This window comes from Euleptes europaea, chromosome 1 (genome assembly GCF_029931775.1).
Source record: "Euleptes europaea isolate rEulEur1 chromosome 1, rEulEur1.hap1, whole genome shotgun sequence".
NCBI classification, from domain to species: Eukaryota; Metazoa; Chordata; class Lepidosauria; order Squamata; family Sphaerodactylidae; genus Euleptes; species Euleptes europaea.
Window position 1 is genome coordinate 65,648,978 of NC_079312.1, and position 16,463 is coordinate 65,665,440.

The 16,463-nt window shown below is 46.5% G+C and overlaps 1 protein-coding gene across 1 annotated transcript in view; it reads left to right on the forward strand.

Moving 5' to 3' along the window:
- Nucleotides 1-5,278: 5,278 nt before the first annotated feature.
- Nucleotides 5,279-16,463, forward strand: part of IQSEC1 (IQ motif and Sec7 domain ArfGEF 1) — a 414,894-nt gene continuing 403,709 nt past the window's right edge. The window contains exon 1 of the mRNA XM_056861538.1: nt 5,279-5,553. Within this exon, the coding sequence (XP_056717516.1) occupies nt 5,279-5,553 (275 nt within the window). The remainder of the gene's footprint in view (nt 5,554-16,463) is intronic.

Here is a 16,463-nt window from a genome sequence, read left to right on the forward strand (position 1 = left end):
GAGTCCCGTTGAATTTAAATGGATTTACGGTTGAGTAATTATGCCACATGCTGGAGACATGGGAAAAATTTATAAAATTATGAATGACACAGATAATGTGGGTAGATAAACTCCCTCAAACACATGGACTTGTAATAAACTGGCTCACTCAAGTGTAGCTGATTGGCAGTAGGTTTAGAATATACTAAGGACTAGAGTTCCAATACTTGAATTCCTTCCCAATCTGGGTATAAAAAGAAGCTCCAGGGGGCTTTGAAGTGGTGCTGGGGCTATGCTGTGCTATTTCCTATTTTTAGTATGTCTTCTCCCCCACCCCAAAACTAGCAACCTAACCCTTACCCAATAGAACACTGCCAATCCACATTGACTGTCAAACACTACAACAGGAGTTCCAGTCACAGAATGCCTAGTTTCATATGTAGTTTTGTCCTAAAGGATGCTTTGTATATTCCAAGTTATGTAGCGATGGCCACTAGATTAGAATCATAGAGTTGGAAGGGACCACCAGGGTCATCTAGTCCAACCCTCTGCACAATGCAGGAAACTCACAACTACCTCCCCCACACAACCCCAGCGACCCCCACTCAATGCCCAGAAGATGGCCAAGATGCCCTCCTTCCCATGAACCGCCCAAGGTCATTAGAATCAGCACTACTGACAGATGGCCATCTAGCCTCTGCTTAAAAACCTTCAGGGAAGGAGCACTTACCACCTCTCGAGGAAGTCTGTTCCACTGAGGATCCACTCTGTTAGAAAATTCTTCCTAAATTCTTCCTAATGTCAAGACGGAAACTCTTAGATTAGGTGGCTGTACATATTCATGAAGTCAGATCATCCGCAAATTCATCCGTATATGGAAGCAGTATACATTTGGATAGTACTTGCTGAGTCAGAACAAACAGGGAACTGCCATCAGAGAATGCCTCCCAGTACTCCCAGCTGAAATAATGATGAAAACAGAATGCTGCAGTAGACTAACAGTCTGAACCAGCTCGGCTACTTTGTTCTCAAAGCATGTAGTGTGCCTTCCTAAGGAGAAGCAGACAGTCATTAGGAACAAATCCTTCCTTTCTTCCAGTAAATGCAATTCCTTGTATATTGCCAGGCTGAACTATCAATAGGAGAAAGGTATCCATTTGTCATAAACTTTGAATAAGAGTACTTATGAGTAAATTTAACATTTTGTACTAAAAGACCTACTGAAAAGAGATGTACTTTGACCTAAAGCACCCAAATTTCCCTTAATAGTTTAATGAAAAAATTAAACTGTCCCTGCTAATTTTAAGGAAATTAACATGGTTATAATGCTTATATTTCACTCCTTGCAAATAAACAAATACAACGTTTTTCTCATTTAAGCAAGCTTGGCTTGAAATTTCCTGTTTTTCTAAGTTGGCAGTCAATACCCTGCATCTCCATTCACAGGCAGTCGGCAACTAGCTTTTCTGCATACGAACTTGAATGTGATACTGATGCTATAAATACGTGGATTTGTTCCTCTCCTTCTAGTTGGCAAGCTTTCTTAATTCATCCGGTGCAATGAAGTGCATACACTGTTTAAAGCTTGTGGTAAGAGCTGTGATTTCTCTCTCTAAACACTGCCAGCAGGATCCCAGCAGCATCTAGCAAACTAGTGGCTAGTCTTAAAAAACCTTTAAGCCAGGTTATGCAATACTTTATTTTTGCACTTGTGTGTTTGTCTAAAAGCAAGATTCCTGTAAAGTGAGTTTTGAGGCAATTCTGTCCAGCCAAGAGAAAGTGGCTCTCTTCTGACTGACAAGTGAACCTAATTAACCTGTTAATGAACTCAACAGTGTAGATACTGCTGATATCCTCAGGGAGGAGAAAGGGTAAAAGGCTGTAGGAGAAAGCTCTTAATGGACAGAGGGACTATTTCTGAGAGATTATATGACCTTTGTTGGATTTTTGGTAAAGTTCACAACTGATATGGCTTTGTAAAAGTGGGGAAACATTCGTTTAATATGCAAATTAATATACAAACCACAGGAAGGGGGTAAATAAGGTATCCCTTCCCAAGCAAGTCAAAACGGTATTGTTACCTTTTTTCCTTGCAGAAGCTTCTGTTTTTAACTAGAGCACAAAAAGCAGATGTTTTACCCTTACAGCCTTTCACATCACCATATCTGCATGATGGAACAGCTGTGCCTATTGGACTCTGCCTGTCACGCAACTCTTAAAGGCCTTGCCCCCCACCAATGTAAAAACTCTACAATAAGGTCTCTCAACAATTATTATTTGCAACCTTTGCTTCCCTATCTTCAGAAAGCCAAGAGTTGCTTATATAACATGGCTATCATTATCTTTAATATTGCACCATCAATCAGTATGACAATTTACAAAATAAACAAAACACCAAAAATGGTAAGGAATATTTGGTTACATAAACAACAACACATTTACAAAACAGAATTAAGCAATTTCTAAATAAAGCAAACACCATAAAATATACCAAAAAATCTGATAGTATTTTGATCAAGCAAAAAGCTGTCTCTTAATAGGAGACAGTATGAAACTCTACTAAATTAGAAAGGCCTTAATCTTCTCCTGGTAATTTCTCAGCCTGGCAGCCTTACCCTATGCATATTAACTCAGAAGTAAGCTGTACAAATTTATCCTACACTAAACAGTAGATGGTGGTTCTCCGGTACACTTCTGCAGCATTTAGGTGAAACCTGGTATCACTCTGGGAAGTGATGAAGTTTTCATCCACAGGAAACATTACTGTTTAAAGGAAACCTCTCTCTTTTTTTTAAAGAAAGGTAAGTGAAAGCCACTTGCATAAACCCCAAAAGGCTATTTTCAGAAGATTCAGGGTCAAGAAGATGAAAATTTCTCCTTCCACTGCTTTAATATACCTTGATGAAGAGCATCTGAGAATGAAACATTCTATTACAGAAACTTGATGACAAACACTGGATCTGTGTTGGCATATATGAAAATACTCCTCCTGGCTCATGCTGTTAAGTGGTATCTCCGTGGATTAGTAATAGTTTCAGGTATCATGGGAGCATCTTGACTTTTTACAGAATGCCATGGTTCAGAAGCCTGTGTTTATGGCGTGCTGACAGCCCAAATGGCTTCAGTATAGCTACAGCAGAAGTTGATTCCCCCCTCCTCCCAGTAATTCCCCCCTTCTGCAGTCTTTTGCAATAGCGACGGGGGATTTGAAACACTATCAAAAAGTGCTCCTAGTTATTATAGTTTGGAAGTAAATAACACTGAAGACAGCTATTTAGCATTCCCTGTGCTGCAGAGCAACCCTGGTTATACCAATGGAATGAGTGCACTGGAGGGGGGGGGGGTTTCCGAAACCGAGAGCTCTGCTGCCAGCAGCCCTGGGGTCACCTCTTCTGCTGAATCACCCTCTTCACACAAACTGCCTATTCTGTCAAGTATTAGCAAGATTTGCAGCCGAAATTCCAGAAGCGCTGACTTTGCGGAAGGAGGGGCCAGTGAAATCAGCAGCAAGGCAGCAAACCTGCTGCGGACGGTATCTGAGTATCAATGAAAGTTTGGGGAAGGCAGAGGGGAGGAGGATTAGGAAGAGGGAGATGAAAGGCGGCAAAGCAGCCCCCCCTCACCAGTTACTCTCTTCAGCCAGCTCGTCTTCCAGACCAGATCCTCTTCGGACGGGCCTCTGGATCGCGGCCAACAGATCCACGCCAGTCGGTCCCCCTCCAGTGGGATGCCGCCTTGCCGCCAGCGGGACTGGCGTATCAACAAGGCCGAGGAGCGGGCGCTTGCCGCTCCGCCAGCCAGCAGTTACCAGCCAGAGGAAGCGTGACTTTGGGCATACGGCTGGGGAGGCGCCGCCTGGAGCGCACGGCCGGCGATGTTTTCAAACAGCTTCGGCTCCCGGCGGCAGCAGCCTTCTGTCAGCCTGCCGCTCGCCATAATATCCTGGTTTCCCCGGGGGGGGGGGGCGGCGGCGGGTGGGGGAGGAAGGCAAGGCAAGCGAGCGCTCAGGCACCAGCAGCCGGTCCTCCGCCTCGCGCAATCGTCGCCCCCCTCCCCAGCACGCGCGCGCTCCCCCCCCCCGCTTCCCTCCGACATGCAGCGTTCCGCGCCTGCAAGGCAAGCGAGGCGGTGGGTGGAAGTTCCGCGGGGCTCGAAAGCTCCGGAGCAGAGGGACGGAGGGACGGGCGGGCACTGCAAAGCTGCCCCCAACCGAGCGAAGAGACCGAGGTCCCTCCGCCGCCCGGCTTGAGGGTCCAAGCGAAGGGGGCACAGATGGTTTTGAGGGAGGACCAGTCATTAAAAAAGAAAGAAAGAAAGAAACCGCGCGCGCACACACACACAGCGCACTTCAAACCGCTTCCCTGCCTTTCTCCGCCCTCGCGCCGGACTTCTTCGCCAGCGAGGCTTCTGCCTTGCTTGGCCCCCTCACCTGCTGGCGGAGATGCCTCCTAGCGGGGAGGGGGGGAGGAGGGCGCTGCCCTCCAGCCCGCCCCCCCCCCCCCAGCCAGCCACCCCCCCCAGCCAGCCACCTTTCCGCCTTTAAAGGCTCCCGGCAGGTTCCCGCCAAAAGGCTCGGCGAGGCGACTGGCCGCCCATCCCTTCGCTTCCCGGGGGTGTCTCGTGGCCAGCGCCAGCCTCTCTCCCCCCCCGCCCAGGTAGCCGTCAGCTAGCAGCCCCTCCTCCCCGCCCTGCCGGGCGCGGGTGTGTTGGGGGGGGGGCCCGCTCGCACTGCCCGGCGGCCGGGAGGGAGGAGGGCGCGCTGGCAGCAGCCACGAGCGGCGCTCCAGCCGCCAGTCATTGGGGCGAACGGGCGCGGCTCCTCCCCGAAGCCGGCGAAGCGGCGGCGCGACGCCCAGCGGGCACTCGGGCCAACTCCGCGCCGGCCCCTCCGCACCCGCGCGCGGAGCAAAGGGCTGCCGTGGCTCGGCGGGAGCTGCGGCGGGAGAGGAGCCGGGCAGGGAGGCGCCTGCGTGAGGGAGCCAGCGCGGGAGACCGGAGCAGGCGCCGCCGCCGCCGCCCAGGGAAGCGGCGGAGAGGCGAAACTCGCCCCGCACACACTTTCCGAGGCGGACGTGGCCGGAGAGAGGAGGCGGGCGGCGGCGGCCCAGAGGGGAGGCAGGGGCGAGCGCCCCGGCCGGGAGGGCCAGCGGGCAATGGCGGGCCCGAGCCGGAGCAGCGCCGCGCCGCGCAGGTCCTCCTCGCCGGCTTGCTGAAGCGGGGCGGCCCCGTCCCGGGACCCCGCGAGCCGCCGCGCGCGACCCTCCCCCCCCCCCCGCCCGGGCTCGGGGCCGGCCGGGCCATGGAGGCGCCGGCGGAGAACCCCAGCAAGGCGGCCGAGTACCTGCAGGAGCTCAACAAGATCATCGAGACGCAGCAGGAGCTGCTGGAGAAGCAGAAGCTGCGCATCGACGAGCTCGAGCAGCAAGTGGCCCAGCTGGGTCACGAGAACGGCCGCCTGCAGGACGAGCACCGGCGGCACCTGGCCACATGCGGGCGGCTGCGGCAGCACGGAGACCCGCCCGCCCCCTCGCCGCCGCCGCCGCCGGACGGCCAGGAGGGCGCCAAGGAGGAAAAGTAAGCCGCGCGGCGGGGGCGCCTGCCCAGGGGCCTCTTCGGGCGGTCAGGGCCGGGGCCAGTCCTTTTTGCGCCCGAGGCAAGGCTACCAACCTGTGCCTTCCCCATAGCTAACCAATTTTCCAAAACAGACGCCTTGCAGAAAAAAACAAAAGCACCAAACTTTTTATAAGACATTAATTATAATTTATAATTAATTATGCCCTGCCCTGGATGGCCCAGGCGAGCCTGATCTTGCCAGATCTCAGAAGCTAAGCAGGGTCAGCCCTGGTTAGTATTTGGATGGGAGACCGCCAAGGATGACCAGGGTTGCTGTGCAGAGGAAGGCACTGGCAAACCACCTCTGCTAGTCTCTTGCTATGAAAACCCCCAAAAGGGGTCGCCAGAAGTCGGCTGCGACTTGACGGCACTTTATACACACACACACACACATAATTAATTATGTCCCCTAGCACTGTTGTGGTACGTCTCTTTAAAAATATAAATTGCCAATTGCAGTTTCCCCCCAATAAACTAATTTGTTTAAAAACGGTGCCCCTCAGGCCAGATCAGCGCCCCTCTGAGGTCTGCGCCCTAGGCGACCGCCTAGTTCGTCCAATGGTAGCACCGGCCCTGGGTGGGGGGAGGCGTCGACGCGGAGGCAGCCCGCGGACGGGATCTGAGCACTCGAGCCGTCTTCTAGGGCACCGGGGAGGGGGGCACTTGGGACACCCCGTAGGGACAGGAGGCAGCCAGATTACTGTGGTTGTCGGGACTCCTAAATCCAAGCCCGCGCCCCTTCTTCCGACGGCTCCTCTTTGCTCTCTGGGCGATGTTTTCGCTTTGGGGCGCCTGCGGTGTGTGTGAAAACAGAAGGCTGGAAAGGAGAGGCGCTTTTCTCCCTTGCATCTGCTCAGAAGCCGTGGTTTAAAGCGACGGGCTTTGCTTGCCGTGGTCCGGGTTCGTGGCTCGGCAGTTCCGTTGGATTACACAAGCGTCAGAGGTTGGGATCTTGCAGAAGGGTTTCCCGCAGGCCAGCGAGCGAGGTGACTTCAGGAAAATGTGCCTGGGGAAAGAGGTGTGACAAGACCCAGCTGCTGCCTTCCCCAGCTAAGGCGAAGGGGCCGGGCCTGGAGCAGCGTGAGGAGGAGCGGTTAATGAAAGGGGTAGAAAGAGGGTCAGTAAACACGGCAAGGGTGGCCGCTTGCCAAACTGCGACTACTTCGAGTCAAACTTGTTGAGCTTCGGGAACCCGTTTGCTCTTAATCTCTGTGTCTATTTACAGAGTGTTCTAATCTTTAATTAACCATGTACTGCTTGCTTCCTGTGTGGAGCTGCTTAACTGTGTTACTGTGTAAAGTAAGGCCCATTTGGGAGTAGTTAAAAGAACTACACCTGCTCAATTCCTCCCTTTTAACGATGTTAATTAATTCCTTTGCAATTGGCAAAACATGTTTCTTTGAAGGCCACAGGGTTGAAGCTCTCATAGTATCAACTTTTGCTAGACTGAACTCTTGTAAGATTTGCCAAGTAACTTATACTTGCAGTAGGTGTTGAGGTCCCGCTTGCTTATGGGGCAGCAGCCTTTAGTTTGGTTAGGTTAACTGAAAGTTTTTAATTGATTGGGCCTTGTTTATTTATTTTTGATCAATTACTGCAAATGACTGGGGAAGGCACTGGCAAACCACCCCGTAAACGAAGTCTGCCTAATAAATGTCGGGATGTGATGTCACCCCATGGGTCAGAAATGACCCGGTGCTTGCACAGGGATCTTTACCTTTTTTATTTAATGCAAACACTTACAAAAACTACCAAAGGTGATATCTTAGAAGAAGCATTCATTATTTTATCACATGATAAGGAATGCCTCTTTGCAAGGTGGTGTCTTGAGCCCTTCCCCCCTTCAGAATGTATTCTCAAAAGAAGTACTGCTTTTACTCTTACGCAAATTTATGCAAAGTTAATTGAGCAAATAATGTTAACTCATAAGATTAATCAGCTAAAGTAAAAGGCTCTTGTGTTTTCAGTTAAATATGTGTAAGAATTTGAAACGATCATTTGTGATTAGGTTTATATGTCTCCAGTGTGGTGTTCTGCAGGCACTATTGAGACAGACGTGCCTCTTTTCAGTTATAGTCTCATCAAATAATATTTGCTTTGCTGTACTATAAGTCAGTCCATGACAAACCTCTTTGTTTTCTACCTTGGTGGTTATTTCCTGGATTTTTTTGTTACATCTAGCAAAACATTGGAGTCCAAGCTTTCTATCTAGCACTAGTAGCTACAACTTAGTTCCTGAAACATACAACTTTGCTAGTTGCATTGGTCAGTTATTCCTAAGAGGTTCCCATTGGAATTGTTCCTACATGGCTCCCATTTGCACTGTGGTACCCACCAGTGTGTTCCCTGGTGCCCACTTCCTTCTTCCCCAAAGCAAAAAAACAATCCTGCCTTTCCTCTATCTAATTGGAGCAGAAGTTGCATTGCACTACTCCAGGAGGCATCCTTTTGAGTCTGCAGGAATTACTTGTTTGAAAACAGCTATTCATTGTAGAAAGATGTTTGGCTTGGAACCTCACAGCAGTTTGTGTTGGCTCCAGTACCATAGAAGACGTTTTGTGGTTGCCTGGGCCCTATATGGCAGCCATTTTGTTCTCATTATTCTAAAAGTGCCCCGGGCATAGGAAGTTAAAGTTAGAGACCCTGGGCATAGGATGCTAATGTGTACTTGCAGCAGTGTTTGGGCACGTACAGAGAGGATATTTTAAAAAGAATAAAATCTAAGGATTATTCTCCGCTCCTTATGTGGTAGTTCTGGTTTTCAGTCAAATAGGTTAGAATGGAGTAAGAAGTTCTTACTGTATGCTTTTCAGTATATCTCAGAAACTCAACTCCATGCTTGGCAGCCAGTTTGTTTAATCTGTACTGTTCTCATTCACTACTTGGTATCTTATCGAATGCTTTGTTCCCATTTTCTGGGGGTTGTTGCTTTTTTCCTGTTGGTTAGGATAAACTTCTTTGTATGGTCAGAAAAGTATAACTTGGAAACAATAAAGTATTTTGCTTCTAATTTTACAAAAGTAGACTAGGAATGTTCATCCAGCAATTGATTTGAAACACATTTGGGGGCAAATCCTTCCAACTGAGTCTCTAGAAAAGTTGAAATTGCTCCTAAAGCCAATGGATTTGAGTGAATATGTTGCGGTTTAGAAAACAAAGCTCCTTCTTTAATAAAAGAGGGCTCCTTTTAATAAAAAGAGGGCTCCTAAGAGTACAACCCTTACTGGCATATTTTTAAAATGTTCCGTTAATTCAGTACCTGAGAATTCTTTGAAGACTCAAATGAGCCCTCTGCATGTTTTCAGACAGTTGTCTTCCATGCTCCAGCTGTACAAATGATGTATCAGAAATAACATAAATGTTTTGCTGTGTTGTGATAAAGTATTTCTCGTCTCAAAGGAAGCAGTCTGTGAGCTACAGGCTTGATTGAGTCTTTTTAAGTCTCTTAAGTGGATTTGATGTTGGGATCAGAATTAATCTGGGATATTTATGGAATAGTTATAATCTTTCTGAGGTGTAGTCCAGAGGGCTCAGTGGGAAAGTTCAGATTTACCCTGCTTCTTTGCACTACCCGTAGAAGCTGAGCTAAATAGTGGTGGTAGAGCTCCCACCTGTAATCTGGATGTACAACTATCAAGTGCTAGTGTTTCTGCAGAAAATGCTGGTTTGCTTCTTGGCCTCAGCAAGCCATATTGTTCCTTTCTGAGCCACCATAAATTGCTTTGTTTACTCCACCATTAGGGAATGTACTGGAATTAAGGCATCTGTCTACCTGAGTTTTTTTTAATACACTCCATCTACATTACATTGAGATGTGTTATATAAGTAGTGTTTCCCAAACAAGTCCAATAAAAGAAACGTGGTTTGTTAACTGCTCTTAAAATTGCATCCTGTGCCAATCACTGTATGGATAGTGGCTTGAAGGTTGGACTTGGAGGACCTGGGTTCAAATCCTCACTCACACAAGACAAAGAACAAAAGGAAAATGCAAATATGTATTGAAAGTGAAATACAAAATCTATTGGATAAATTCCTAATATAGAAAGATATTTAAACAGATACAAATCCTAATCAGTGGATGCCATGTAAAAGACTTGCCAATATTTTTGCAGTATTGAACTCGTTTATAGAATCTGTGTATTTATCATTTGTAGAATTATGGTGCCTGTATGAGATTAGGGATGCATCTAAAATTATCCAGTTAGGCTGTGTCCCAGTCTAGATCTAAAATCTCAATAGTGTCCTTGAAGTCATTGGATGACTTTGGGTCAGCCATTCTTTCTAAGCCCAACCTACCTCACAAATTGACTGGGACCAAAGGGAGGGAAGAGAACCATGTATGCCATCCTGAATTCCTTGGAGGAAGTATGGGTAAAAATGGGGTAAATGGAGAATCCAACTTATGCTTGCTGTAGATATGCTGAATGGTAGAGAGCAACTCTAGTGATAATTAGAAAACCAAAAACCTCTTGACAGTAAATACACTTCTTGTTGTTATTCCTTAAGTTCCATTTCACTGTGGTTTGTTGGTTGACTGTGGCCTATTTTCTAGGCTGTCTAATTTTCTTTTATCTTTATCTTCAGATTTTTGCATGAAAATCTGTAAAATTACTTTTGAGAATGGTGTGAGCACAGTTGCTCATGCCACAACTTTCCTTTTGGTTAAGTGTTTTTGTTCTCTGTTTAGGTGAGCCATGGTACACATCAGTGCATAACCACCCCTCTGTATGTAATGGAAAGTGGGTCCCAAGTTGGTTTGCACATTAACATGTATCCTCCTTGCGTTTCCGTACATTGTTTCTCATTCATTTAAAGGCACAGGAGGTCTCAAAATGTAAATGTGTGTTAAATCTCTTATACGTGTAATTGGTTTGTGAAAAGGGGGCAGTAGTAGGACCTGTAGCTATTTTTTGTATCAGTAGAGCTGCTGCAAACTTTGTGGTGAATGTGGTTGGCAGGGTATGAATTATATGAAAGGGGCTGATGTTGCGGTCACATATTCGGAGCATATATCTTGCCTAGTATGTGTGATACATGAAAATGAGCCACTGCTACAGTAAGGCAAATAACTTTGTTCTGTCTTTTCATGCCTCCTTGTTTGTTCCAATTAAGGAGCTAATATATGTAATTGCTGGGGATGAGTTTAGAATGTGAGCTTGTTGCTTGAACTCTGCTTCAGAAAGACATATCCCATAATTATAGAAAATCAAAAGATCTGCTAACTTCTCATTACTGTGCCCTAAGATACTCTGGAGAGGAAGCAAGAATTGTGTAGAGCCCCTTATTTTTAAAATATGTGCTAGTGTAGTGTGCTGTTATGCTTAATAAAATGGTTTTATTCATAATCTAGCCTGGTGAGTGCATTGTTGGGCTTGCTGTCATTAGAATTCTGAAAAGAACCTGAAGCACTATGGCCTGAGTTAAGTTCAGCAGAGTTAAGTTCAACTGTGCACTTTGGCAGGAATTGCTGATGCAATATGCATCTAATAAGGCACCCCTGTGATTCTTAGCCTTTAATCCACTGCTGTCCATAAGTACCCAACATTGTCATCGAATGTCTCACCATAAGAACAGCACCATCAGCAAGAGAATTACAGAGCTAAATTTACTCATACGATATTCAGATCTTTCACACACCTTCATTGAGGTGCTTATTTGATGGCCATCAGCAAACCTCTTAATGTTAGATTTAATTCCTATTTGCTGCATTCCTGCGGGGAGAAATCTAGGATTTTATGCTAAGGACAGTGTAAAACAACTCATCATCATTTGCTGTCAGAAACCATTGCAAGTTGGGAGTGGGGCATTTGGAAAGTTTCTATTTGTCCTCAAAGTTCTGTAGATTGTCCCCTGGGGAACATATGGTGCCTGTTGAGAATAACTGAGGTAGCCTATTGACTACAAAAGCCCAAACCCACAATAACCAGATAGTCTCTAAGGTGCCATTTTCACTTCATATTTTTACTACTCAGTATGATTTAATAGCTTTCTAGATTTCTTCAGCTCCATTCACTTCCAAACGTGCTGAGAATCTTCTGCCAAACAAAAGTGAAGCCAGCAAATGCTCGCTTTTGGCAATCTAGCTAAGGTTCAGTTAGGGAACCATGAAATGCAGCTATAAAGAATCATAAGCAGTAGTAGTAATTTATCAAATGTGGTATCATTTCATTTCTTAAGCAGTTTTGGGGGTATTTGGCTGAAATGTGCTTTGCTAAATGAATAACTCTACCATTAAGTTTCCTTTAAAATATCAAGCAATTTTTTGGTAACTGACTCATGGAAATTGGCACCTCACAACTGGCCAGGAAGCTGCAATTAAAACAATGATCACAGAACTTCAGACTCAACTGGGAAGTACCAATGTCTCTCAAGGGGAGGGACCATTTCCCAACTAGGTTTGAGGTGGTGAGGAAACTGAAGAATGAACAATGTTCCAGGTGGCTTCAGTGATAGGTCTGGAATATAACCTTGATTGCACTGCCACTGACTCAGCATGGAAGTAACACCTCTCCTTGGAAGAAAAGGCTGCCCCTTCAACCACAGCATTGTGGCCCGCTCTCCATCTGTGAAACAGCTGTGCCTTCCTCTGAGCTGGCTGGATGCCGCAGTTGCTATGGTGTCTGCAATGCCTCTGCTCACCTGAGAGGTACCAGTTTGGGAAACCCTGGGAGGTTGGAGAAACTGTTTGGTATATTGTTTAAATGCAGTTTCCGCTTCAGATTTACAACAGGGAGTGATTGCAGAACAGCAAAAAGGGTACGACAACTACTTAGTCACCTGAGTAGCACCTGCTCTTGCTGCTGCTGTGGTGGGTTTTGTTGCTTAGCTGTACTCTTCTTTTTCACTCATTTTCTCTTCCCTTGTGTCTACAGAACTATACAGGGAGCTTTGGAAAATAATGGTGGAATGATTTCAAGCAGGCAAATGAGGAATGCAGAAACATTTATGTCACTGTTACTTTCCCTCACATCTCAGTTTTTTTCCCCCACTAGTAGTATTTTTGTTTCTTTTTAAGAAATCCTTGATTTTGTCCCAGGAGGGATGGCAAAAAAAGGAACTGGTGGAAAGTCAGTATTGTATGGTTGTTGTTTTGTTATGGGTAGTGTTGCCAACAACCTGGAGAAAAATAACCCTGTCCCTATAATAAGCTGCCTTGAGCCAAGAAGAAAGGCAGGGTAGAAATGTTTTAATATATACCAATAAATAAATAGAGGCTTAATGTGTGGAAATGGGCAGGCGTGGAAGTAAGTGACATCACCTTGTAAATAGCATCCTATTAAGCCTCTATTAAGAGGCAGAGCACTTTTTACTCCAGGCCACTGTAGTTATGGGGGAGGGGCCTTGTAATAGCAGAGGGTGGGCCTAGTGCGGCCCATTGAGCTCTAGTCCAGAGCCATTCCTGGCCCATGTTACTGTTTGAGCAATGTATTTCAGGAGCCCTGTGCTGAAAGAAAAGTCCATGCTGAGCGGAGTATTGGGATGTAACACAGTCAAATTAATATCTAGGGCCTGGTTTATGTTAGGCAGTTAAAAATTATTTAACCAAACAGTTCCTTATGGTATTGTCGAAGGCTTTCACGGTCAGAGTTCATTGGTTCTTGTAGGTTATCCGGGCTGTGTAACCGTGGTCTTGGAATTTTCTTTCCTGACGTTTCTCCAGCAACTGTGGCAGGCATCTTCAGAGTAGTAACACTGAAGGACAGTGTCTCTCAGTGTCAAGGGTGTAGAAAGAGTAATATATAGTCAGAAAGGGGGTGGGTTTGAGCTGAGTATTGTCCTGCAAAAGTATTGTCCTGTAAGTATCAAGATAATGTGCTAATGAGGGTATGGTATGTTAATATGGAACCATTGTATCCTGAAGTGATCTGTTAATGTGTGTAATCCAAAACTAATCTGTATGGCTATTGTTGAATGTTGTCTTTGTCTGGAGGTTTTTCAGGGCAGGAAGCCAAGCCTTATTCATTCTTAAACTCTCCTCTTTTCTGTTAAAGTTGTGCTGATGTTTGTGAATTTCAATGGCTTCTCTGTGCAATCTGACAAAATAGTTGGTAGAATTGTCCAGTCTTTCAGTGTCTTGGAATAAGACCCTGTGTTCTGTTTGTGTCAGTCCATGTTCAGCCACTGCTGATTTCTCAGGTTGGCCAAGTCTGCAGTATCTTTCATGTTCTTTTATCCTTGTTTGTATGCTGCGTTTTGTGGTCCCGATGTAAACTTGTCCACAGCTGCAAGGTATACGATATACTCCTGCAGAGGTGAGGGGGTCTCTTTTGTCTTTTGCTGATCGTACAGTCTCCCATAGGAAAGGTATTCTTGCCATTTATTAAAGGAGTCACTGATAGGATGGAGAAACTTTTGAAAAAACATAACCTACAAACAGTGTTTAAACCCACCAAGAAAATACAACAAATGCTACGATCAGCAAAAGACAAAAGAGACCCCCTCACCTCTGCAGGAGTATATCGTATACCTTGCAGCTGTGGACAAGTTTACATCGGGACCACAAAACGCAGCATACAAACAAGGATAAAAGAACATGAAAGATACTGCAGACTTGGCCAACCTGAGAAATCAGCAGTGGCTGAACATGGACTGACACAAACAGGACACAGGGTCTTATTCCAAGACACTGAAAGACTGGACAATTCTACCAACTATTTTGTCAGATTGCACAGAGAAGCCATTGAAATTCACAAACATCAGCACAACTTTAACAGAAAAGAGGAGAGTTTAAGAATGAATAAGGCTTGGCTTCCTGCCCTGAAAAACCTCCAGACAAAGACAACATTCAACAATAGCCATACAGATTAGTTTTGGATTACACACATTAACAGATCACTTCAGGATACAATGGTTCCATATTAACATACCATACCCTCATTAGCACATTATCTTGATACTTACAGGACAATACTTTTGCAGGACAATACTCAGCTCAAACCCACCCCCTTTCTGACTATATATTACTCTTTCTACACCCTTGACACTGAGAGACACTGTCCTTCAGTGTTACTACTCTGAAGATGCCTGCCACAGTTGCTGGCGAAACGTCAGGAAAGAAAATTCCAAGACCACGGTTACACAGCCCGGATAACCTACAAGTTCCTTATGGTGGTTGCTAAGTGCAAATACTTTAATATGCACGGGTTCCTGCCTTTTTGGGAGCCTTTGTTGCTGCCCCGGGGAAGGAGGAACGGCCGCAGGCGAAGGGGTGGGGGATCGGGGCCAGCCAACAGACGCGTGCGTGCGGAGCCTGGCCCGCTCTGCCCAGTTACAGCCCCCTCATTGGTCAGATCTGGGAGGATCTTGACCAATGAGGGTGGAGGGCGGGAGCTGGGTGGAGGCGTGGCTAGCCCCCCAAGTGTATATAAAGGGGGAAGGGGCCCGCCCACAGCTGTACGTGTGCTGTCCGTGTTCAATGGTTCGGCCTGGAACAATGCTGTCCGCCTGGAGCAAGCTGCCTGGAGCAAGTGGTCCACCTGGAGCAAGCTGTCTGTGTGCTGTCCATGTGCAATTGTTCAACAACGGGGCATGCACTGGTGTTCGCTGATGCCGGTCCTTCAACAATTGTTGGAAAGGTTTGGAGCTTCTCACACACAGGTTCTCCAGATGGGAGAAAACAATCTAGTACATTTTAGAGGCAAGGATCTCGTTATGGAGATTTGCCGTGAGCTGTCAGCGCTGGCATCGTTATGCCCGGCAATGGTGATCTGCTGGTCAGATCTTATGGAGAGGAGATGCTGGAGAGGCGCCCGCAATGTGCGGCGGGTTGACGTAGGTAGGAGGAAGGTCACCAACGCTGTTGGGAGGGCAGTGACCAGTCTAGGTGGAATGATCATACGCCAATGGGACATTTCCTTCCGTATGGCTTCTTTATACCGTGGGATAGCGTGCACCTCACCAGCTGGGGCATGGATTTCTGGCTTCAGAAAGTTCGGGGGGGCCTAAGGAATTGGCTTCAGCTGTGAAGTGTGGCGGAAGCTGTGAGGGTCCGAGAGTTGAGTTCGGGTCCGAGAGTTGAGTTCGGGTCCGAGAGTTGAGTTCGGTCTCCCTGCGGCTGCAGGGGCCCGTGAGTGAGTTCGGTCTCCTCGCAGCTTGTTGGCGGTTTGGCATGGGGATGTGTCACGTTGGGGGAAGCGCATGGTAATGGGGTCGCTTCCCAGGTTTTGGGAACCCCAGTTATGGGGTTTTGGGAGAGGCTTCAGGGACATGCCCTGATGGCAGGGCAGGTTGTCCGCCTCTTCCCATGTGGTGGGGGATAACACATAGTGGCGTTCATCCTGGTGTCATCCTGGTACTGCCATCCCAGTTGCCCACAGCGGCGGCGCTGTGGGCAGATGCTATTATGGCAGTGATGGCACGGCCTGGGCACCTGACACATCACACATGCTGCGCCACAAGGGTCGCAGCTGTTTCCAATTCAAGTTGTGGCCCAATTTATTCCAGCTTATTCCAATTCTTATTAGTTAATTGTTAATAATGTTAAATATTAATAATGTTGTTGTTTAATAATGTTTGTTGTAATAAAACTGTTAACTTTAAAGTGTGTCTGTTACTGAGCATCGGCGTTCCTTTTAATTAACCCTGGGTCAGCAACAAAGACACTTGAAGCAGATTTGAAAAATGGAACTTCTTGAAACTAATACTTTGATATAGCCAAAAAATGTTAAACAGAAATATGTACAGAGGGATGAAATATTAGCTAGAAAATTAAATAACTGACAGTTTCTTACTAATCTCAAATGATTGCTAAATATTGTAAGAATTTTATAAATTACTCAACAGGCAATTGAATGCTGGGATATGGTAGTCACACAAAAGGTTGCAGACCATATTCAGATGAATCAAGGTTCAAAGTTCTTATTTACAATGAG